This window comes from Nomascus leucogenys, chromosome 12 (genome assembly GCF_006542625.1).
Source record: "Nomascus leucogenys isolate Asia chromosome 12, Asia_NLE_v1, whole genome shotgun sequence".
NCBI lineage: Eukaryota > Metazoa > Chordata > Mammalia > Primates > Hylobatidae > Nomascus > Nomascus leucogenys.
In genome coordinates this window covers 44331905-44353757 of record NC_044392.1, presented here as the reverse complement: position 1 = coordinate 44353757, position 21853 = coordinate 44331905, and the positions used below count along the sequence as shown (strand labels likewise).

General features: G+C 56.0%; 1 protein-coding gene across 1 annotated transcript; it reads right to left on the bottom strand.

Annotated features, from left to right (window-relative positions):
* Window positions 1–1054: 1054 nt before the first annotated feature.
* Window positions 1055–20035, bottom strand: INSRR (insulin receptor related receptor). The gene is made up of 22 exons (XM_030824176.1): window positions 19457–20035; window positions 14764–15315; window positions 12900–13203; window positions 12658–12800; window positions 12302–12446; window positions 10253–10467; window positions 9928–10054; window positions 7524–7762; window positions 6956–7123; window positions 6624–6819; window positions 6378–6419; window positions 6082–6302; window positions 5713–5849; window positions 5468–5630; window positions 5180–5285; window positions 4431–4483; window positions 4008–4237; window positions 3402–3512; window positions 3116–3275; window positions 2670–2799; window positions 2404–2538; window positions 1055–2114 (listed from the first exon to the last, which is right to left on the bottom strand). Exons 1-22 carry the CDS (start codon window positions 19539–19541, stop codon window positions 1871–1873), a joined length of 3906 nt encoding a protein of 1301 aa, XP_030680036.1. The 5' UTR covers window positions 19542–20035; the 3' UTR covers window positions 1055–1870.
* Between the last annotated feature and the right edge of the window lie 1818 nt (window positions 20036–21853).

Here is a 21853-nt window from a genome sequence, read left to right as displayed (position 1 = left end):
GAAGGCAGGGAAGCCCAAACTCCCCAACTTTTTCCCTTAGCTGCGGTTCTGCTGGTAACCATTAGGTGTCACTGTTGCTTCAGTCACCAATGCGGGGCAGGGGAGGGGTGGGGCTCCACACAAGTGGTCCTTGCTGCCCACCCTGACCCTGTGCGGATAACAGGGTAGTTGTTGTCATAGAGACGGCCTCACGCAGACTCGTGCCCACTCCATTCTGGTGTGAGGGAGCTGTGGTTTGCAGGACAGCTGCTGGCGGGCGTGAGCAAGGGTGCACAGAAAGGCTCATCTCGCCAGACCCAGAGCGTGTGGCATGTGTGTGGCATGGCAGCTATGCCCCAAGCCCCTGGGTGCAGGAAGCTAAAGAGTTCTGAGCCGCGGGCAGCCCCTCCCGCTGCCACCCCCTTCGTCAAGGTTTGAAGTCATTCTTTTGCAACTCTTCCCTTTCAAATGCCCTCATGGCACTGGCAGAAAAGTCGGGGAGCTGGCTCTCCTGTGCAACATCCACATGCCTCAATGGTATCTCTACATGAGTGACGAACACTGAGATTCTGACCTCCCAGGATAACCACAGGGTACCAGACACACAGACCCTGCTCTGCTGTGTGTTCCCTGGCTTGGGTGGGGGCATCTGGCATCAACAGGTGATGTCATCAGGGCCTCTCCCCTGCCCCATGTCTGCCCACTTAAAGTCTGTTCTATGACACTCCAGAAAATACCTACCCAGTGGACCGATATAACAAACATAACAAGGGATGAAATTAAGATGAGGTGTCGGGGACTGGTTGGTTCTGCTTGGAGGCCAGACACAAAGATTCCCTGCTGGGCTCAACCACTTCTGGTCCTGAGTGGGAGATAATAGCAAGATTGTCCTGCCTCACTGCCATGGCAACCCTGGCTGCTCGGGTCCTCATGGAGGTGGTGTTTGACAGCAGTCTATTTATCCCGTGTCTCTGCCTTAGGGTCACCACCTCGAGTCCCAGAGGAGAGAGAAAGGAAGTTCATTCGGTGTTAACACCATGTAGATGGAGAGATAATGGGCTGCCTGGGACCAGGGTACAAAGAGGCCTCAGCATTTATTGTGCCTTCTCCAGTCTTCCCATGAGAGGCAGGGGTGGGGGCAGGGCTGCGTGAGGGTGAGGGGAGGGAGGAAGATGAGGCTCTGAAAGCCTTAAGCATCCAGGGCTAATCATTGAGGGGAGGGACTGGAGAAAGGGTGACTATACTCCAAGGGATGCCCCTGGAGGAAAGGAGGAAGGAGCACCAAGCTTGGGGAGCCCTGGGTGGGGCAAGAGGAGAGGAGGAGGTGAGGGCAGGCAGGCTGGGAACCACTATCCAGGCCCCTGGGTTCTCCCCATGCCACCTGGTCAGTGGAGCTGAGGGGAGGAGGTGAAAAGCAGTGGCAGGCAAGGCAGTCATGTGGACCCCCCACCACTCTCCCACACATGCACGGAGAGCGCCCCAGGCTTGCTTCTGATTGCTCATCTGATTTCAAACATGTCGATGGACCTACCTGTCCAGAGGAGACCCCAAACTGAGGGGCAGGGCCTCTAGGGTGGGCGGGCCCCCTCTTCCTAGTCTGAGTGGGGTCCCTTGCTCTGAGGGCAGGACATCTGTCCTTGACCTGATCTCTACTCCTCTGGCTTTGACCCTGCTTGCTTTCCCCTGAGGGACTCAGAGTCTGAGAAACTCCTATGGTGAGACCCCTCTGCCCACCCCCACAGCCTTCCCTGCTCCTGTTCTCTGCCCCACCCTCGGCCACCCCTTGCCTTGAGTGGGGTTGGGGGTGAACATTCAGGCATCTCAGCCACAGAGGTTGGGTCCCTTCCTCTCTCCCCATGGGAGGCCAGCCAGCCAGGGAATGAGGTGCCCCTCAGTACCCTGGACCCCCATTTTGAGGGCTGCAGTCTGAGGAAGCCCCTCTTGGGTTGGGTGAGGAGTCAGGGTCTACATCGGTGGGAGGCAGGGAGCCCCGGGCCCCCCGGCACTCAGGGCTATAGTAGAAGGAGAGGAGGCGGAAGGAGGGCCGCAGCTCCTCCTGTATGCTGTCCAGAATGTGTGTGAAAGACGGGCGCAGGCGTGGGTTTGGCTGCCAGCAGCGGCTCATCAGCTCCTGCCTGGTGGGTGAGGAGAGCAGGGTCAGAGGCATCCGGGAGCCCCTGCCACACTCTCAGCCTCCTGCACTGAGGGTCAATTGGTGGGAGTGGGGATCATGGGCCATTATGTCTGGGAGAGTGAGAAGGGATTAAATGGGAGTCTTGGGGGTTTGCGATGGGGGGATGGCGCTCATAGCTGAGGGTCAGTGGATGTCAAAGCATCAGAGGAGGTGAGCCAGAATCATGGGGTTGGGTGGGGGAGGGTTGTAGGTAGATCAGCAATGAGGAAGGGGCAGGGGAGGTAACTCACAGCTGAAGGGGACAGCCCTCCAGCTCCTCCAGGACCCCGCCATCCATGACGAACTTCAGCACCTGCTCGTTGGACAGGCCCTGGTAGGGTTGTTCAGCCAGGGTGGCAATCTCCCAGAGTACCACGCCGAAGGACCTGGAGGGCATGCAGGAGCTCCTGAGCCCAGCACCCTTCATGCTGCTCAGTGCACTACAAGGGATGGGGGTGTTCCAGGCCCCTCCCCAGATCCCGCCTCCACATCCCTGGATGTTCCAGCTCGGCCCCACCAGACATCCGAGTGGGTGGTGAAGATCCCATCTTTGAGGGACTCGGGGGCCATCCAGCGCACAGGCAGCAGCCCCTTCCCACCCTTGCGGTAATAGTCTGTCTCATACACGTCCCGAGTCATCCCGAAGTCTGGAAAGTGAGGGTGAGTGTGGAGGAGGTGTGGGGCATAAGAGCCACACACTAGCTCCTGCCCCTGGGATACCTCTCCCAATCTTCTCATCCTCCAGAGTCACCAAGAACCCTGGAAAGAGGGACTCAATGGACCTCAGAGCTCATCCCATCCAAACTCCTCTGCCCTTGGACAAGAGACTAAGATCCAGGGTGGAGGTGACTTGCCAAGGGTCTCACAGGCTGTCAGGACCAGGGCTGTGGGTCTCCTGATGCCTAGCTTAAGGGAGTCTCTCTACTTTTCAGGCCACCCTCATCTGCCTGGCACCCTCTGTACCCCCGATCTTGACGGTGAAGTCCTGGGACACCATGCAGTTGCGGGCTGCTAGATCTCGGTGCACAAACTTGTTGGCAGCAAGGTAGGCCATGCCGTCTGCAATCTCACCAGCCATTTGGATCATTTCCCCCAATGCTGGCTGTGGGAGCCCAGGGTTGTTCTAGAGCCAAGATTGGGGGCTGGTGAGGAAGGAACCCAGAGGCTGGTCTCCTGTCCAGAACTGGCCCCCACCTCCCACACTGTGCCCAACCCTTCTCTCACTCCCCAGGGTCTTCCTGGTCCTTACCTCTGCCTCAGGCCGCAAAGATCGAAGATGGCTCTTGAGGTCCCCACGGGTCATTAACTCCATGATGACCAGAGTTGGCTGGCCCTGAGACACCACACCCAGGAGATGCACCTGGGACAGACAAAGGGCCTAGCAGACCCCCTAGTTCCCCTTGACCCATTTGGCCAAAAGCCTGATCTGCTATAACCACAGTCTGACTCAGACACCAAACCTGACCCTAACCCCAACCATGACTATAACCTGACTCCTGACCTAACAATGACCCTGACCCTAACCCATGACCTTCATCATATCTGATGATCATCACAGTCATGAACTTGGTCCATCTTTGGCCTTGAGCCCAATCAGGACTCTAATAATGATCTGGACACCCAATATTGAGCCCCAATCATGACTGATCTCAGCCCTAGCCATGGCTCTACAGTGGCCCCACTATGACCCTGTTTGCCTCTAACCTTAACCATGACCTTCACCCCAATTAGGATACTAACCATGGTCCCAATCTTGACCTTAATGGTGCCCTAACCTCATCTCTGACCCTTTCTTTCTTACCACATGACCTTTACACTAATTATGACCCCGACAATGCCCTTGGCTCTCCCTTACCACATGGTGACACTTGAAGGCTTTCATGACAGAAGCTTCCTTGAGGAACTCAATGCGTTCCCGTGGGCTGGCCAGCTCATTCACCGTCTTCAGGGCCACAGGTGTGGACTCCTCTCCAGCCTCAAGTCCTCGTGCCAGCCCCTCATATACCATCCCAAAAGAGCCCTGGCCCAGTTCCCGGATTATCGAGATCTGCTCCCGAGACACCTCCCATTCATCAGGGACGTACACTGCAAGGAGGTGGAGGGTCACAAAGTGAGGATGCTGCTGTCTGCCACACCTCATCCCCCAACTTCTCTTCTCCTCTTCTGAAGGGCTCTGGTCCCAAGGCTATCTTCTGCAAGAAGGTCTCCTGGAAATCTGTCTCTGCTCCTCTCCTGTCTCCCTTTCCCATACCACCTGTCCACCCACTCCCAGACCTACTATCGGAGGCGCTGAAGTACTCCGGATTCACAGAAGCATACACGGTTCTGTGTCTGCAATGGGAGGTGAGGAGGTCAGGCTGGAAGGGTTCTCAGGAAGGAATGAGCAACATCAGAAGAAGGACGAAGGACATTTCAAGGAGGAGGGGAGTTACTGACCACACCCCCAGCCTTGGTCAGGATGACTCCTGGGGATCCCTAAGTACCCTCCAAGCTGGCCTTGGCCCTATTCCTGGGATCTGACAGGGAATAGGGAGGACAGAGGAGTAAAGGGGCTTCCGCCCTGTCAGCTAGTCCCTATAGCCAAGCTGATCAAGGTCCAGCACCATTTTCCCCTTGCAGTCAGCCCTGGAAGGATCTGACATCAGGCATTCCGGAACACATCCCCAGGCCTCCTGCTTCTCCTCCTAATAAGGGACCAGCTTTATTATTTCTCAGCTTGGGTGCACAAACTCTCACACCTGACAGGTGGTGTGAGAGTGTGGTGACCAACAATCCCAGTGTGGCTGGACTGAGGGGTTTCCTAGGATGTGGAACTTTTACTGATAAAACCAGGAAAGTCCCAGGCTAACCGGGATGAGTTGGTCACCCTAGCTGAGAGGTATGTTTCCTCTGTGCCACTGCAGGGGAAGAGTTACTGCCTGTATGGAAGACATGTCTTTTTACTGTCTCATCTACCTCCCTTTGACAGACTTTATGATGAGGGCTCAGGGAGAAAAGGGGGTGGGGACCGGTGGGACTTATCATCACCTCTTCTTGCCGTAGAAGAAACCAAGGGCAGCAAGAACGATGAGCAGCGTGAGCCCCACAGGGGTGGCAGTGAGGAGGACATGCAGTCCCCCAGCATCCTCCTCCTCTGGCAGTCAGAGGGCAGCAGAGGGTAGAGTCAAAGATGTAGAAGTCAGAGGGAAGGCCGTGCTTCTCTTTCCATGCTGGGAGGTGAGGATGGGGAGAGATGCGGGGGGAGGGGCCTGTGGTGGGCTGGGGACCAGGTAGGGCTGTTCGGTGATACAGGTCTGTGACAGAGGCTGTGTATACCTGGGCCAAGGATGTAGAATGCAACACTGTCTGTCCAAGAGCCATTGCCAGCCAGTGAGGTTGCCCTAACCCTGGCAGAGTAGTTTCCAGGGGGCAGCAGGGCCAGGTGGACTCCCCCAAACTTCGCATATCGAAGACGGGACACACACAGCACTGTGGCCTCCTGAGAGTAATGCAGAACAGCTGGTTGGGAAGGCGATGTAGGCACAAAACGGGGCTGGGATGGGGGTCCCACGGACACCTACCTCTCCCAAGCGGCGGTACTTGATTTCGTACTTGAGGATGAGTCCGTTGGGGTCTGGTGGCTCGAGCCAGCGCAGGAGGACGCTGTTCTTGCTGGAGGCCTCCCAGGCCACCTTTCCTGGAATACCATCAGCCCCTCCTGCGGGAAGGGGCATCCAGCAGCCAGGCCAAAAGTGGTTCATCTCACCTTATGTTCAAACCCAAGCTAAACTGGGCTGAGCTGGGAGGTGGGGAAAGCTTTGGGATTATGGGAACTGAGAGGGGCAAGCAAAGCGAGGCTCTGGGGTTAGCGAGAAGTCAAACCCCAAACCTTTGCACAGGGTCCTTGGGGTCGGTGATGGGGGCAGAAGGTGTGTGTGGGGGTCACCTACTGTGGGGCATGGTGCGCGCAAAGACGAAGGTGGCGGCGCTGCAGCCCACGGTGTGCGCCGCGTGGTTGCAGGCATGGATATCGATCCGGTATTCCGTGAAGTGGCGCAGGCCGCTCAGCACCGCTCGCTCACGGGGCACCTTGTCCTCCTGGATCTCGAAATCCGAGCTGTTGCCCCCCAGCCGGAGGGGCCCAGCTGCCCGGCGGTGCCGCCCTGAGTCCCTGGGGAGAGCGAGTCAGAGCCAAGGCCCAGCCCCCAAAGCCACGCCCCTCAGCACCTGCCCTAGTCCTGCTCACCTTTGGGGGCTCTTGTTGATGGACGTCACCTTCCAAGGGGATCTGGGGAGGCCAGGAGTAGCCCTATCAGGCCTGTCCGGATGCACCCCTGTGCCCTCTGCAGCGCGTACCGCCTCCAAAAGCACCCAAAACCCGGCACCTGCCCACACAAGCAAGGCCCCACCCACAAACCCCACTCCTCCCGCAAGACCCGCCCCTCACAGGCCCCCTCATCAGACCCGCCCAGGCCGCGCGCGCTCTTCGCACATGGGGATGGTGATCGCGTTGTGTAGAAAGTTTTCAAACTTCTTCTGGAACGAGGCCTCTTGCGCCTCCAGCGGGGGCAGAACCTGACCAGGAGGTGGGTGCTGGCAAGGGCAGCAGTCGGACTCCACCTCCGCCTCAGGATCCCCGTCTTCGCGGTCGAAGCGCGGATCGTTGTTGCTGGTGGGCAGCCGCAAGCCTGGCGCCGCAGCGGGAAGACACTAGTAAGACAGGCGGTCTATCCGCCCCTGATCTCCCCACCTGCCCCGGCCCTGCGCCTCCATCTCCCCTTCCCCACCCTCCCCGCAGCCGGCCTGCGCGTCGTCCCTGCGCACCGCGGTGGCAGTAGTCATTGAGGTAAAGGTCGCCGTCCTCTGCCAGCCGCTGCCACAGCACCAGGTAGTAGGTGAGGTTCCCATTGCGCTGGGTGGGTGGCTTCCAGCGCACCAGGAGGTGGGAGGAGGAGTTGGACGTGGAGATGACGTCTTGGGGCACCGTGGGAGCTAGGAGAGTGAGAAGGATGCAACTCAGGGGTTGTGGGTCTTCCTACTGAATACTATCTAGTAATGAGCCCCCCTTTCTGGGGTCCAACAGCCTTGTTCTCCCGAAGAATAGGTGATCCTCATCCCTGGCTTCCTAGAACTCAGTGTTTTGTTTCTGTCCTCCCCTTCTCTGCCATAGGCCCTTCAGTTCCCTCAGCTATTGACCCTGGACTGTCCCAATCCCAGCCCCGCAAGGACCTAGGCAAATGCTCCCCCTTCTTTCTAGGACTCAAGCATCTGGTCTCCCAGCCTCTGTGGGCCGGGTGTTCAGTGTCCCGGCTTCTCTATTTCTGGTGCCTGTGCTCCCCTGTTCTCATGGATGCAGGCGTCTGACTGACTCTTGCACCCTCCAAATGCCTACCTGCAGGTAGCGTTCGGAGGTAGACGATGGGACTCTGGGCTCCTTGATGGGGGCTGTCCTCCTCAGTGGTTAGTGTGATGGCCCTCACAAACACTGCATACTGTGTCCAAGGCTTGAGGGAGGCTAGGGTCACCCCTGGCTCCTGGGTGCGGCTTAGGGGCAGCTCCACATCCAGCAGGTTCCAGCTCTGGGTTCCACAAGCATCTGGACCCACGTGCTCTGTGGCATTCTGGAATGGGCTGAACACCCATCCCCAGAGCTGAGGGGTCATTCAACCCCACCCTCAAGTTCTGGCACCCCCCCCTTCTGAATCACCCCAGGACTGTCCTTGTCCTTCCAGTATGCATGAGGGCAAAGCCATGACTCCAGCCACCTATTAAAGACCCTGGCAAGGGGGGGGGGGGGAGGGGAGGGACTGTGATATCTGTGTCAGTGAAAGTTGTAATGATATATCTCCTCATCCTTAGCAGGGAATATCGAGTTCTAGTTTCAATGAATATTGAAAAAATATTGCATTGTATAAATAAAACAAAAAAGTGTGTGTGAAAGAGTCCCCTCTCCTAGAAACAGCAAGCAATAAGGTTATCCTAATCCCCCTAAGTGTAATTGACTGGAACCAGGAACAGGAGACTGCTCCCTTCCCAGTGTCTTCACTTAGGCCCTTGAACTGACTTTGGAGGTTTATGAGCCTCCCAAACTATAGGCAAAGTTTTGTGCATGTGTGTTTTTCTAGAGAGAGGGTTCCTAGCTTCAACAGCTTCTCAAACATGTCCATGACCCTAAAAGGCCAAGACCCACTGCCACAGGGAAATTAAGGGGCCAGAGGCAACTAGTGCTGGCTGCCTGAAGATCAGTTTCGGGGCAGGGCTTGGGGAAGCATCACTGGCTTTAGGGGTAGAAGAGGGCTCCCTGGGGGAGATGACAGTGGGCCCCACATAGGAGATAGCAGAACAGACCATGGGAGACAATGGAACATCACATTGATGTTCATGATAATTTGTTTCTTTGGACTGGGAAGGGGGTGATGGAATTCATGTTGAGCCAGGGACAAAACTTGAGGGAAGTCAGATTGGGTGGCGGTGGGGGAACTTGTGGCCCAGCTGGAAGTGCCTGCCTTTGTTGGGACCTATAAGCAGGATAGTCCAGGAGCAGGTTGGGGGGTGGGGGCTCATAGTGGGTGTCATGGGAGCAGGTGTCCTGTGAGGCATGACACATCGAGCAGGTCTGGGTCTGTTTGGAGTCAGGATTGGGCAGGATCTGCAGTGTGTGTCTCTGAGGGAACATAGCTGCAGCCACGCGGCAAGGCAGTGATGTTAGAGGAGCTTCTTGAAAGGCTCCCAAGGTTCTCTGCTCTTTGAGCCCAGAGACAGCTGTGTATAGTTGTGCAGACTGTGAAGTGCACAAGCCGGGGAGCCGGGGGAGATTCACATTGTAGTCATGCCAGGGCTCCTTAGAGTGCAGTCCACAAACCAGCAGCTTTGGCATCTCCTAGGAGCTTATTAGACATATGGATTCTTGGGCCCTTTTCAGGATTAACTGAATCTGAATCAGCGGGAGGCGAGGCCCAGGAATCTGTATTTAACAAACTCTACAGCTGCCCATGCTAGAGACCTTCACCTACCACTGAGACCTAGGAGAGTCTTGGCCATTTAAGTGGGTCCCCTACAACTGACTTCCTTCCTCTCTCCTCCCAAGCCAGATCCTGAGCCAGTGGTCAGCTAAGTCCTCCCCATTTTAATTCACAAGAAATGCTTCTAAGCCAAGTGGCCTCCATCTTCTATAATATCTATCAGAAACAGCATGAACTATCTCACTCCTGCCTTCCCAGCCCGCATCTGAAATCCACTATCCCTCCTCTAAGGATATCTCCTTTTGATTCCTAACTGTGTTTTTAGAGAAGTCTTTCCTGTGGTCTAACCACTATCCTTACTGTTAGGGTTAGTTGACTCTCTCCAAAGAAAAGAGCAGCTGTGGTCCCTGGCGGCCCCTGCTCCCTCCGTTCCTAAGGCTTAAATGAAATGCTGGCAGAGCTGCTCATAAAACTGGCCAAATTAGTGGGCGCTCCCCGAACCGCTGCTGGGGCAGGAGTGTGTGGTCAGTGTAGAACATTAGCATAATGAAGTGAAGTTTAACGATCCAAGGCTTCCCAGCAGGATGGCTCTCCTGGGCTCTCAGAAGCCCTGTCTTCTCCATTTCACTTGGTGAGGGGAAACCGAGGCATGGAGGCATGAAGAAGGTGAGGGAAGAGAGCCAGACCTGGGCCCTACCAGGGAGTACAACTTGCGGGTCCTGGCTTTCTGGGTCTTCATAGTCTCGCTGAGCTCCGCCCTCACCTGCCTGTGGTCCCGAAGAAATTGGCCTCGTCCGGTCCCGCCCCCGCTCCGGCCCCGCCCCCGGCACTCACGACTCCTTGTAGTACACGATGAAGCTGAGCAGGTCGCGGGCCTCCAGTGGCTCATAGCGCTCCCAGCGTAGCAGGATGCGGTCTGCCTCCGTCACGTTGTACACGAAGCGCAGGGTGCGAGTCTGGCCTGGGTGGGGCGAGGGGCCTGCTATCAACCGCGCCTGCCAGCTGCTTGAGCGCCCACCCTGACCCCGCGGCATCCCATTCCCAGTGGGACCTCTGAAGAGAACTTCTCAGACTGTCCCCCTGGAGCTTTCTCCCTCCCCCAGGTGTGCGTGTCTAGTGTGTGGCCGCGTGTCCACCGGCACTGGGGTTGGGGTCTCACAGGCGGCGCGGTCTCCGTTGGTGCGGGGGTTGATCTCAGCCTTGTTCTGCCGACCTCGCGTGCCTGTCACCTCCTCCAGTCGGTAGATGTGCTCCAAGCAGAGGCGCGGGTTGAAGGCGAAGTAGATCTTGCCCACGGGAATGGTGAGCCCCGCGGCCACCCAGGACCCTAGCTGCTGTAGGTTCTGGTTGTCCAGCACGTAGAGAGTGTAGTTCCTGGGGGAGGCCAGGGGACCTTGCTCTGTGGGGAGGTGGGGGCAGGGGGTGGGAAAGGGGGTGGCTTATGGGTTCCTCCTGGAAGGGTTTTGCTGGGCCCAGGGAGGGGGGCACTCAGTGGCCAGCTCACACCAGCACACCGGGGGCATTCGTGCATACCCACTCTGTGCCACTGCCCAGGAGTATGATGTCTGCCAAGTCACCCCATCTTTTGGTTTTCCTCATCAGTGAAATGGGGTCCGCAGCTTCCCTGCCCCCATCCTTCCCTCGACTCTCTTTAAACTGCGCACCTGCTATGTGCCAGACTCTGGAGGCTTTGGAGACACCAGGAGGAGTAGTACTCAGCCTGGGCCATTCCTCTCCTGCTGAGGTGTGGACACCCCCAGCATATATGCAATGTGTCTGGAGACGTGAGAAGCCACAGAGAGCCACTAGACTAGATGGTAACATTTTTTTTTCCTCACTCTGTCACCCAGGCCAGAGTGCAGTGGCACAATTGTGGCCCACTGCCGGCTTGACCTCCAGGGCTCAGGTGATCCTCCCACCTCAGCCTCTTGAGTAGCTGAGACTACAGGCATGCACCACTATGGTGGGCTAATTTTGTATTTTTTATAGAGACAGAGTTTCACCATGTTGCCCAGGCTGGTCTCTTAACTCCTGGGTTCAAGTGATCCTCCCACCTCGGCCTGCCAAAGTGCTAGGATTACAGGCGTGAGCCACTGCATCCAGCCTGGATGGTTATTTATTTATGTATGTTTTGAGTTGGAGTCTCCCTCCGTCACCCAGGCTGAAGTGTGGTGGCACAATCTCAGCTCAGTATAACCCCTGTCTCCCAGGTTCAAGCAATTCTCCTGCCTCAGCCTCCTGAGTAGCTGGGACTACAGGTGCCCACCACCACACCTGGCTAATTTTTGTATTTTTAGTAGAGATGGAGTTTCTCCATGCTGGCCAGGCTGGTCTTGAACTCCTGACCACATGGTGATCCCTCTGCCTCGTCCTCCCAAAGTGCAGAGATTACAGGCAGGAGCAACCACGCCCGGCCTGGATGGTAATTTAAAACATTCTTTTTTTTTTTTTTTTTTTTTTTTTTTTTTTTTTTTTTTTTTTTGGGATGGAGTCTCTCTCTGTAACTCAGGCCCTAGGCTGGAGTGCAGTGGCACGATTTTGGCTCACTGTAATCTCCACCTTCTGGGTTCAAGCAATTCTCCTGCCTCAGCCTCCCAAGTAGCTGGGATTAAAGGCACGCGCCACCATGCCCGTCTACTTTTTTTGTATTTTTAGTAGAGCTGGGGGGTTTCACCATGTTGGCTAGGCTGGTCTTGAATTCCTGACCTCAAGTGATCCACCCGCCTCGGCCTCCCATAGTGCAGGGATTACAGGTGTGAGCCACCGTGCCCGGCTCATTCTTTTTATTTTAAAAAATCCTGGCTACATTATAGGTAGGCCTTGACTGGCAGATGATAGGAATGAGTTTCAAACCCAGGCAGTCTGGCTCTGCAGCTGACAGGACCAGATGATGACAATTATAGCCAACCGTTATAGAGTTATATGTGACTGTAATTTATATTGTATATACTGTGTTCCAGGCATTGTTTTATGTGCTTTACACATAACAACTTGAGTAATATTCAAAACAGTCCTAAGAAGTAAGTAATGTTATATTAGCCCTATTTTACAGATGAGAAAACTGAAGACCAGAGAAGTTAACCTACTCAGAGTCACACGGCTAGTGAGTAGCAAAATTGGTTCCAGAGCCCATTCTCTTCACCACTGTTCTGGGAGTGTTGGAGGAAGGAGTGTAATAGAAGGAGCTGGTCAGAGGCCTAACCCTTACCCATCCACCATGGCGTCTCCCCGGATTAGTTTGAGATTCTTGAAAAAGCCCAGGGACACGAGGGCAAAGGAGTGCTTGATTTTGAGGAAGCCAGTAATGGTTTCTACCAGCCCCAGGCTGTGCTGCAGCTGTGGCTCCAGGTTATCTAGGGATGGGAAGACAGGGCTGGAGCAGGAGCAGGGAAGGTGATGGGTCTGTGGGGCAAGGGGGCTGAATGGGGGCCCCGGGAAGGTGGACCCTCAGGACTGGGACCCAGGATGACGGAAAATTGTGCTGAGTTGGGTCATTGTAAGGGGTGTGTCTGGGAGGAAGGGTATGACCAGGAGGAGGGGTGTGGCCCCAAAGTAGATACTGACAGCCCTGGCGAAGGTTGAGGATGAGGCTTCCCTCCACATGCGTGCAGCCCACAAGATCCTGTGCGGCCTGGATGGAGTCGATGGTCTTGGTGCCTACCTTGCACTCTTTAGGGCACAGCCCCTCGCACTTGTGGCAGAATATGCTAGCAGGAGCAAGCAGATGTGCTGAGCCTTGGACCAGTTTGGGCCTCCTCAGGCCTCCTCACTGCTCCCAGGGTGCCCGCTACCCTCCCTACACTCACCTGCTGCTATTACGGGTGAAGCCAGAAGGGCACTGGGCCAGGCAACTGCCCTGGTGTATGCCGAAGGTGGAGGTGCGGCCAGGCACAGAGTGCAGGCTGGCACAGCGCTCAGCTGTGACACAGCGCCAGGACTCATACTGGTAGGTGCCTGGCGGGCAGGCCCACAGGCAGGCACCCTGGAAGTAGAGGTGGCGGCAAGCTACACAGGCACGAGGGTCTTCTGGCTGGCTGCAGCCCCCCAGGCATTCGGTGTGGCAGCACTCGCCCCTCGCTGTGCAAGCCAGCCCATGGGGGCAGGGGCACACTGTGGGGAGAGTGGTGTGTTAGACGTTGGCCATGCCCCCTCAGTCCTGGCTGTCTTTCCAATGCTGGCCCCACCCTGTTTCTCTTGGGATGACACTCAATCTGCACCCAGGTCCCTCCCATTCACTGACACTGGTTGCCGACTCTGTTCCCCTCCGATGGGATTCTTGAGGACAAGGACTGTGGCCCTGTCTGTGGCTCCCCACCTCCCACAGTGCCTAGTTGGGGGTGTCAGAGCTCAGGACAGAGCAGCGACCTTGTCCATCAGGGTTGTTGCTCTCCAGCCTGCTGTCCTGTCTATCCTGTCTAGGCCTGGTGCCCAGATCATGGCCGGGCATGGTGCCAGGGTGAGCGGGCCAGCCTCTCCTGAGCAGCTAGGCCCAGGGGCCTGGGAGTGTGTGCAGGGAGGGGCTGACATCCGTCGTTTTACCCATGCTCCTGCCCATACTGCCCCCACCTCAGCTCCCTGTTCTGGGCAGGAGGTGGCTCCAAGCAGGAGTAGGAGGGTTTGGGGCTGGAGGCCCAATCGCCTAGAAACTGCACAGTGGCAGCTGGCTGGCTATGGGAGCGATCTGTGGGGTGGGGGTCAGCCAGGTCATGTTGACACTGTACATGAGAGGATGCGCAGCAGCTGTATTTACAGCCAACAGGGAGGCATCAGGGAGGTGGGGTGCAGCTGATACAGCAGGGATCTTGTTACTCTCCCACTCGCCCTGCTGCTGAGGCACTGGAGGTGAAAGGAGCTGACCTCCAGGAGCTGAGTGGAAAAGACCCCCAGGTTGGGGGACCCCAGATCTGCTCCCCACCTCTGAAAGGTTTTCCTTTCCTTTCCTATAACATTTTGCTTCCTCCTGCACCAGCCATCCCTCTTTTTTCTCCTTTCCCCTTTCTCTACTGCCTTTTTCCTCTCCTTGCATCATCCTAAAGGTCCCACCTTATATCTTTGCTCTCACCTGTTCAGTTCTTCATTGATCATCTCCTTTCTTCTCCTGCTCACCCCCAACCTCAACCTCCCATTACAGTATTGCCAGCTGACCCTGGATCACTGTGCTGTAGCCACTCTGATTAGGAACATATAACTGCTGCCATGACCCAGGCCCTGCTCTGATGCTTTGTAGAGTAACTCATTCCTCATGACACCCAATGATCATTTTACAGCTGAGGAAACTGTGGCACAGAGAGGCTAAGTGAACATAGCCAGTAAGTGGTAGAGCTGAGACTTGAACCCAGGTCCCCTGGCTTTGGACTTAGCCACTGTCCCACACTGCTTCTTGTGCTGCCTACTCTCTGTTCATGCCTATTCTTTTCTCCCCATGCCCACCTTGAACCTGTCCTTCACCTATTCCATGATGCCGTCTTGGGCCTACCCCTTAGCTGTCTTATGCCACATTGGTTATTTAACTTTTCTGAGCCTTAGTTTCCTTACCTGCCTCATAGGATGAGTGAGGATTAAAAAACAGTGGCAGCTGAAAGTACTGACCCACACCATCCTGTGGCCACCCAGCCCCATGTGACCCTGCTCTTTCCCTTCCCTACACTCATGTTCTGTGCCAGTGCCCACCTCTCTGGCAGTGGCTGGAGGTCCAGCATCTGTAGTCAGTGTGCCCGCTGAAGGTGGTCCTGGCACAGGGCTCACCAGCAGCACCCAGCACACCAGGGCACACGTCAGCACACTCCTCGCCCAGCTTGTTGCCCACGATGTGGTTGGCGCCAGGTGCTGGCTGCAGCAGTCCCCAATCAATGGTGGAGAGGTGGCAGAGCTCCTGGTTCTTCTCCACACGCACAGCCCCACGCAGCACAGCCCCAAGCGCAGGCAGTGCCACGTCACGCAGATGTGGCATCTCAAAGATGACCAGTGCATAGCCTAGGAAGAGGCGCGTCCCGCGGATGACTGCTAGGTTGGGGAAGAGGTCGCGCAGGCTCTCCAGTCCGTAGACACGGAAGAGCAGCAGGTAGTCGGTGACCTGGGTGAGGCGAGGGAAGCTGAGGCCGCGGAAGTCCTCCCCCGTGGCTGTGAACATGAGCAGGATCTGCAGGTGGCCCTCCACCACGCTGCAGTTCTCCAGCTGACGAAGCTCTGCCACCTCTGAGCGAATGTCCAGGCTGGGGCACACTGTGGGCATACATGGCACGCAGTATTGAGTACAGCCCAGGCCAAATTCCCCATCCAGCCCTGGCAGCTTTGGAGGGGAGCCACACTGGCAGTAGGACAATGAGTGAGGAGCTGGGCTCTGCTCTGGGTGTGGGGTGGCCTCCTCCCTGGGCCCCGGAGGGCTCACCTGCAGCCTGCAGGGTCTCTATCAGATGAGCCACACAGGCAAAAATGAACTCCTGACTCTCTCTCCCAAGCCCATCTCCCCTTCTTAGTTAATAGCAACTTCATTCTTTCAGTCAGGCTCCCAACCTAAAGTCACCCTTAACACCTTTCTTTTTCACCTTGTACATCCTGTGGGTTTATCTTTAAAATATGTCCAGAATCTGAACTGCTTGTCAACACCTTCACAGCTTCCACCATCATCTTCCCCTGGATTGACAAGTCATAGCCTCCCAAACTGTCTCCCCAGTTCCACTCTTGTCCCTCTATGGGCCATTCTCCACTCTGCAGCCAGAGTGATCTAAAAACACAGATGGATCATGTTTCTCCTCTGCTTATAACCCCCCATGACTTCCATCTCTCTTGGTCTTACTACAGCCTACAGGGCCCTGCACAATTTGAGCCCTTGTAGCCTCTCTGATTTCATCCTTTTTATCATCTTCAGCTACATTGACTTCTTTGCTTTTCCTTGTATATAACAGGAGCTTTACTACTATAACAAGCCAGCAAACTTCTGCCTTGGGGTCTTTGTCCTTCTGTTCCTTCTGGCCAGAATCCTCTTCCCTCTACATGGCTTGCTCACCTCCTTAAGTCTGGCCAAATGTCCCCTTCTCAATAAGGCCTTCTCTGACCATCCAATTTTATTTATTTATTTATTTATTTGATATGGAGTCTCACTCTGTCGCCCAGGCTAGAGTGCAGTGGCACAATCTCAGCTCACTGCAGCCTCCATCTCCCGGGTTCAAGTGATTCTCCTGCCTCAGCCTCCCAAGTAGCTGGGATTACAGGTGTCCGCCACCACACTCAGCTAATTTTTTGCATTTTTAGTAGAGACAAGGTTTTACCATGTTGGCCAGGCTGGTCTCCAGCTCCTGACTTCAATTTATCCACCCACCTTGGCCTCCCAAAGTGCTGGGATTACAGGTGTGAGCCACCACGCCCAGCCTGAACATCCTATTTAAAATTGACTTCTATTTTCACTGGCTGGGTGCAGTGGCTCACATCTGTAATTCCAGCACTTTGGGAGGCTGAGGTGGGAAGATTGCTTGAGCCTAGGAGTTTGAGACCAGCCTGGGCAACATGGCGAAACCCCACCTCTAAAAAAAATACAAAAATTAGCCAGGCGTGGTGGTGCACACCTATAGTCTCAGCTACTCAGGAGGTTGAGGTGGGAGGATCGCTTGAGCCCAGAAGGTCAAGGCTGCAGTGAGCCGTGATCATGCCACTGCACTCCAGCCTGGGCGACAGAGTGAGACCCTGTCTAAAAATAATTATAATAAAATAAATAAAATAAAATTGTGACACTCTCTACTCCTCCTTCTGCTTTATTTTTCTCTGTAATTCTTAACACTGACTAATGTGCGTGTGTGTGTGTGTGTGTGTGTGTTTGTGTGTGTATAATATTTTCAGACAGGGTCTCACTCTGTTGCCCAGGCTAGAGTGTAGTGGCAGGATCATAGTTCGATGCATCCTTGAACTCCTGGCCTCTTCAAGTAATCCCTCTGCCTCGGCCTCCCAAAGTGATGGGATTACAGGTATCAGCTATCATGCGTGGCCATATATTTATTTTTAACACTGGCTAGAATATAATTTATATATTAATATAGATATTTATTTATAGAAATAGATATATTTTGTTTATCGTAAGCTCCATAAGGGCAGGGATATTTGTATAATTCATGTTGTACCCTAGTGGCTATACCAATAGCTCCTGGCACAAAGTTGGCACTCAATAAATATTCGATGAATGAATGAATGAGTGAATTCTGTGACTGCAAAGAAGTGATCTGAGCTTCATAGGTCCCATGTCTCTCCTAGCCTTAAGGGAGTTAGATGCCTGTTCCCTGAATTAATTTGATTGCTCTTGAAGGGACATTCCATTGCTAAAGATTCAAGTTTCAGTTCCTCAGCCTGACATTGTAGGGTGTAGATAAACTGTTCCTTACTAATGCGTCCAGCCTCAGAAGGGTCCTTCAGCCTCTCGGGTCACACCTTTCTTCCCTGACCCTCTGGCCCGGAGTTAATCACTTCCCCTTTAGGCTCAGCTACAATTAGTCCAGCGCCCACATCAGATTACCTGGGGGCATGGCTCCAAAATTGTTGTATACATCTCTGTCACCCCCTCCAAGGAGGGTGGGACCCTTGTTAGTCAGCTCTGCTTTCCCCCAGTTGTGCCCAGTCCAGGGCTGGAACCACTGGGCACTCAGGAACCATGGACAATGGATGTCTGGATCCCAAGTTCACCCCTTCCTTGGGGACCTGGGTGTGTCTGGCTTCTTCACTAGGGCCCAAGCCCCACTTGCCTTTCTCTCCCTGGACTCACTTGCTCCCAAGAGGACCTTCCGTGGCTCCCCACTGCAGAAGATTCAAGTATGAATGTTTCAGCCTGACATTCAGCTCCTGCTAACGTCTCCAGCCTCTACTTCCCTTCCCACCGAGCCCTCTGGTGTTATCACAAACACTACATGCCACATGCCATGCTATCCAGGCCCCATTCCTGATAGTTTGTTAAGAGAGGTGGGCAGGCAAGGCTGGCTCCCTGGGGGTTACTTCACATCTTCTCCCTGTTGTCATTAATGGTCCTGAGCTTGGCTCTGCCCAGCAGCTGTGTGTGTGTGTGTGTGTGTGTGTCTGAGCCCACGCAGGTACACACACAAAAAAGAGGGAGAGAGAATGAGAAAACACTTCTATCCCTTCCAGACGAAAGCCAATCAGGCTCTGCGAGGCAGATGGGGGTTCTCTCAGGTGCCCACTTCCCATCATGCCCCTGCCTCTCCAGGGCTCCCCTGATGGGAGTCATTTGGCAAAACAAATCTAAAACCTTCACAGTTTAACCCCTGCCTTCCCTCAGGACCTGGCTCTGTGCAGAGCTGCACTGGGAACAGAACATCTGGGTCCCCTGAGCAAATACTAGCCCCTCCAAGGACGTGCTCCTGTCCTGACAACCACACTCCAAGCCGGCATCTGCTGTGCAGGAGAGGAGGGGGTTCGGTGGTTGGGGGAGTGGTGCTATGCCTTACAGACAGAGGCTCTGTGACTAGCACCCTTCAGGGGACCTCCTACCCAGCCCATTGCATCACTCCCCTGCCCAGGAGACTCCCCTGCCCCTGGGAGCCCCCAGTCTGAGGGGCATCATAGGACCCCTCGGGCAAGCACAGAGTCTGGATTCCTGAGCTGCTTCAGTTTGGAGGAGAATGGTGGGACTGGAGAAGGGGATACCTCTTAATCCTTCCCTTTTTGAAGCTTCCACCCTCAGCTCTTTTTCCTCTTTCCACCAAGCCCCCAGCACCTCCATGAGGGTCATTTAGTCTATATAGTACCCCCGCCCCTCCTCTCTAAAACGTATTGATGGGCAGTATCTACCCTGGGGGACAGGCCCTGGGGTGTTGAGGAAAAGCAGTCTTCCCCCAAAACCAGCCTTCCTCCCTGTAGGGATTGGGCCCTAAGAGGGGGAACACAGGACAGGTCCCTGGAGGCAGGAGCTCAGGACCCAGTCTAGCTTTACCCTTAGTTCTCAGAGCTGCAGTTTCCTGTCGGCAACATTGCCTCCATTACTTAATGGCGCCTGGTTCTCAGCTACCTATCCCACCCCTGCCTCTTCCCATTCAGTGGCCCTAGAGATGACTTCTAACACTCTCACGGCCTCATTTGGGTTTTCAGGCAAGCTTCACTGGGATCACAGTTTCACTAGTAGGGATGGAAGATATCTACTCGTCTCCATTTTGAAGCTCTTCTCACCTCTCAGGGAGCTGAGGGAAAAACACCTTTATGTGGGGGAACTAACTGCTTTTCCTGCTGGGCAGTTCTCCTGAGCACTAACCCCAGCCTCCATGTTCCAGTGCAGAGTAAGTGGATGTGCTGTGGCTGCTAGCTCAGTTGTTTGGCCTCCCAGCTGGCTGGGAGGGAGGTAGGGGTCTGGGAGCCAGTTCTGGGGACTCACCCTCTACTGTATCCAGGCCAAATCCCAAGGAGAGGAAGATCACAGGCAGGCATGCTCCCCAGGGCCACAGACTAGGCACTGCCATTGTCCCAGCCCTGGCTTGTGTCCAGTCCCGGCTCTCCTCCTGGTGACTCTGGGGAGAAGGGTTTGATAAGCCCTAAGGGACAGAGAGACCAGGGTTCAGATAGGAGAGGGAGGGCAAGGGCAGAGAGACAAGGAATCCCACACAGAGACAGCAGGGGACAGAAAAAAAGAAATGAGAGTCACAGAGACACAAAGACAGTGACAGGCAGCTGGAGACAGAGAGACTCAGCATGAAATTGAGATGGGGACAGAGATGCAGACAGTGACAGGGAGAGTCTCGGGCCTCCAGAGGGAGAAAATGACACAGGGTTCTGAGCAAAAGGCAGGCCAAGAGGCCAGCCAACCCTGAGAGCGGAGCAGCAGGCTGGGGACCGCTCCCAAGGAGGGCAGCGGGGGACCCGGGGCGCGTGGGACTCCACAGGGAGAGTCTCCCTGGATCCCTTCGGGCGCGCGGCCCCCCAGCGCCAGCTGACCGTGCTGGCTGCGGTGTTTCCCAGGGCGAGCACGCAGGGGCCGCGCCCAACTCCCGCCCTCCCCGCCCCGTGCCCCCCACCCCCCGCCTAAACAGATTGGTTCGCAGGGACCTTTCCGTTCTCTCCACCCCTCCCGCCAAGCCAAAATATTTAGCCTGACAACTGAGGGGAGGATAGGTCTGTTGGGGAAATAAGGCCAAAATACGGGGGGAGGGTGGGCCAAGAACTGAGCTTCCTCAAATCCCGCTGCGGCTGCAGCGGGTCCCGCCAACCCTTTGTCCCCACCACAGGCTTCTTCCAAGTGGGGCTGCACGCCGGAGGGGCAGCCAGGGCCCGGGCTTCTGGGGAGCGCTGTGTCTAGATTCTGCTTCCCGGTGCCTTGACACCTGCGGGGTAACTTCTGGCAGCCTCGACCCGGGAGAACGTGGACAGCCCTTGGCCTCTGGGAGCCCCTCTCAGCCTCCCAGGAGGCCTCCTTGTCCTCTTTGGAGACCCCTTAGCGCCAGGCTCCTTCACCGCCTAGTCCCTTGGTTCTGACCAAGATCCCGATGAAGAAGGCGATCACTGTGTGGGGCTCTGCCTCCGTCTGGTCACCTTCTTGAGCTCAGGCTGCTCGGTCGGTCTGTGTGTCCCTGTCTCGGGGACTTGGAGGGCCGTCTGTGCTGGGGCCTTGGCGGAGAGAACCGTGAGCCTCTAGGAGGCCGTCCTTCGTCTGCTCCCTGGGGCCTTGCCTGTCTCCCTGCCAAGAGAGACCCCTCTTCCCTTCGCTCTCCCCAGCTTGAGACGGATGGGTTAGTGCAGCCACCGAGGCTCGCGCGGTGGGAGGAGTTGGGACCAGCCTTCTGCTGCCCTGGGTGCTGGGGATCCCGGGGCTTTCCAGGTGCTCGGCCTCCAAGGTGCACGGTCCTCAGCTCCACCCGCGGGCGGCTCCCGCGTCCGAGGAGGAGAAGATCTATTAATTTCTTCACAAATAAATCGATGCTCTTGTCAGGGAGGCGATCGATGTCAGCCCTGCCCTGCCTTGCTCTATCCTGTCCCGGGGCCGACGCTGGCTGGCCGGGGTCAGGGACTGAAGCCGAGACCCGAGGCGTTGCTCACTGGGGGCTGCAGATCGCACCCCCGGCCACCCAGCCCGGGCGGGGAGCTCCCGCCTTTGCGCGCGGGCTTCTCGCGCCACCCTGTGGCTTCTCTTGGCGGCGCTGTCTTGGCTCTCCGGACTCCCTTCGGCCGGATTAGGCGACCCCTTCCCTTTCTCTGCCCCGTCTGTGTCTTCCTCCCCAGGTTCTGCGATTGATCCTTTGGTAGTCCTTTTCCTTTTCTTCCTAGAGTTCGGAGAATGTTCTACCTAACTTACTCCAAGTGACATGCGCACTCCCCTAGGCACGCGCGCCGCGAGGATGGAGCGCTGAGGCTGGGGCTGGCTAGGATGACCTGGACGGCAACCTTTCCTCAACTCAGTTATCTTCCCTCCTCCCCAAATGTAAAAATGCAGCTGCTTTAAGCTGAGAGAAATAACTTATCAACTTCCCACCTCCGGCCTCAGCAGACACCTCCGAGGCGTTCTGCTGCGGCCCCTCAGCGTCTCCCGGAGCTGCGGGGGATCCTCGGGGAGAAGGCTGACGCTGGGGGCCCCTAACAGGGGTGGGGGCAGAGCTGGGGGCGTCAGAGGGGAGGGAAGGGGGTGGAGAAGAGGGGCAAGGCGGGGCCGGGCGGGGGCCGCTGGCTCCGCCCTTTCCTGGCGGCTGGGTCTTTAACAGCGCCCAGCGCACGTGTCGGGGGAGGCCTGGCAGCTGCAGCTGGGAGCGCACAGACGGCTGCCCCGCCTGAGCGAGGCGGGCGC

What these genes read in the sequence shown, in the direction of transcription:
- INSRR (XM_030824176.1), bottom strand. Translation starts at nt 19,541, where the DNA reads ATGGCAGTGCCTAGTCTGTGGCCCTGGGGAGCATGCCTGCCTGTGATC. An exon ending in CTCCAGCCACTGCCAGAGAG is followed by an intron (nt 13,204 to 14,763) that starts GTGGGCACTGGC and finishes CTCTCCCCACAG; the next exon opens with TGTGCCCCTGCCCCCATGGG. An exon ending in CCTCAACCTTCGCCAGGGCT is followed by an intron (nt 12,447 to 12,657) that starts GTCAGTATCTAC and finishes TCCCATCCCTAG; the next exon opens with ATAACCTGGAGCCACAGCTG.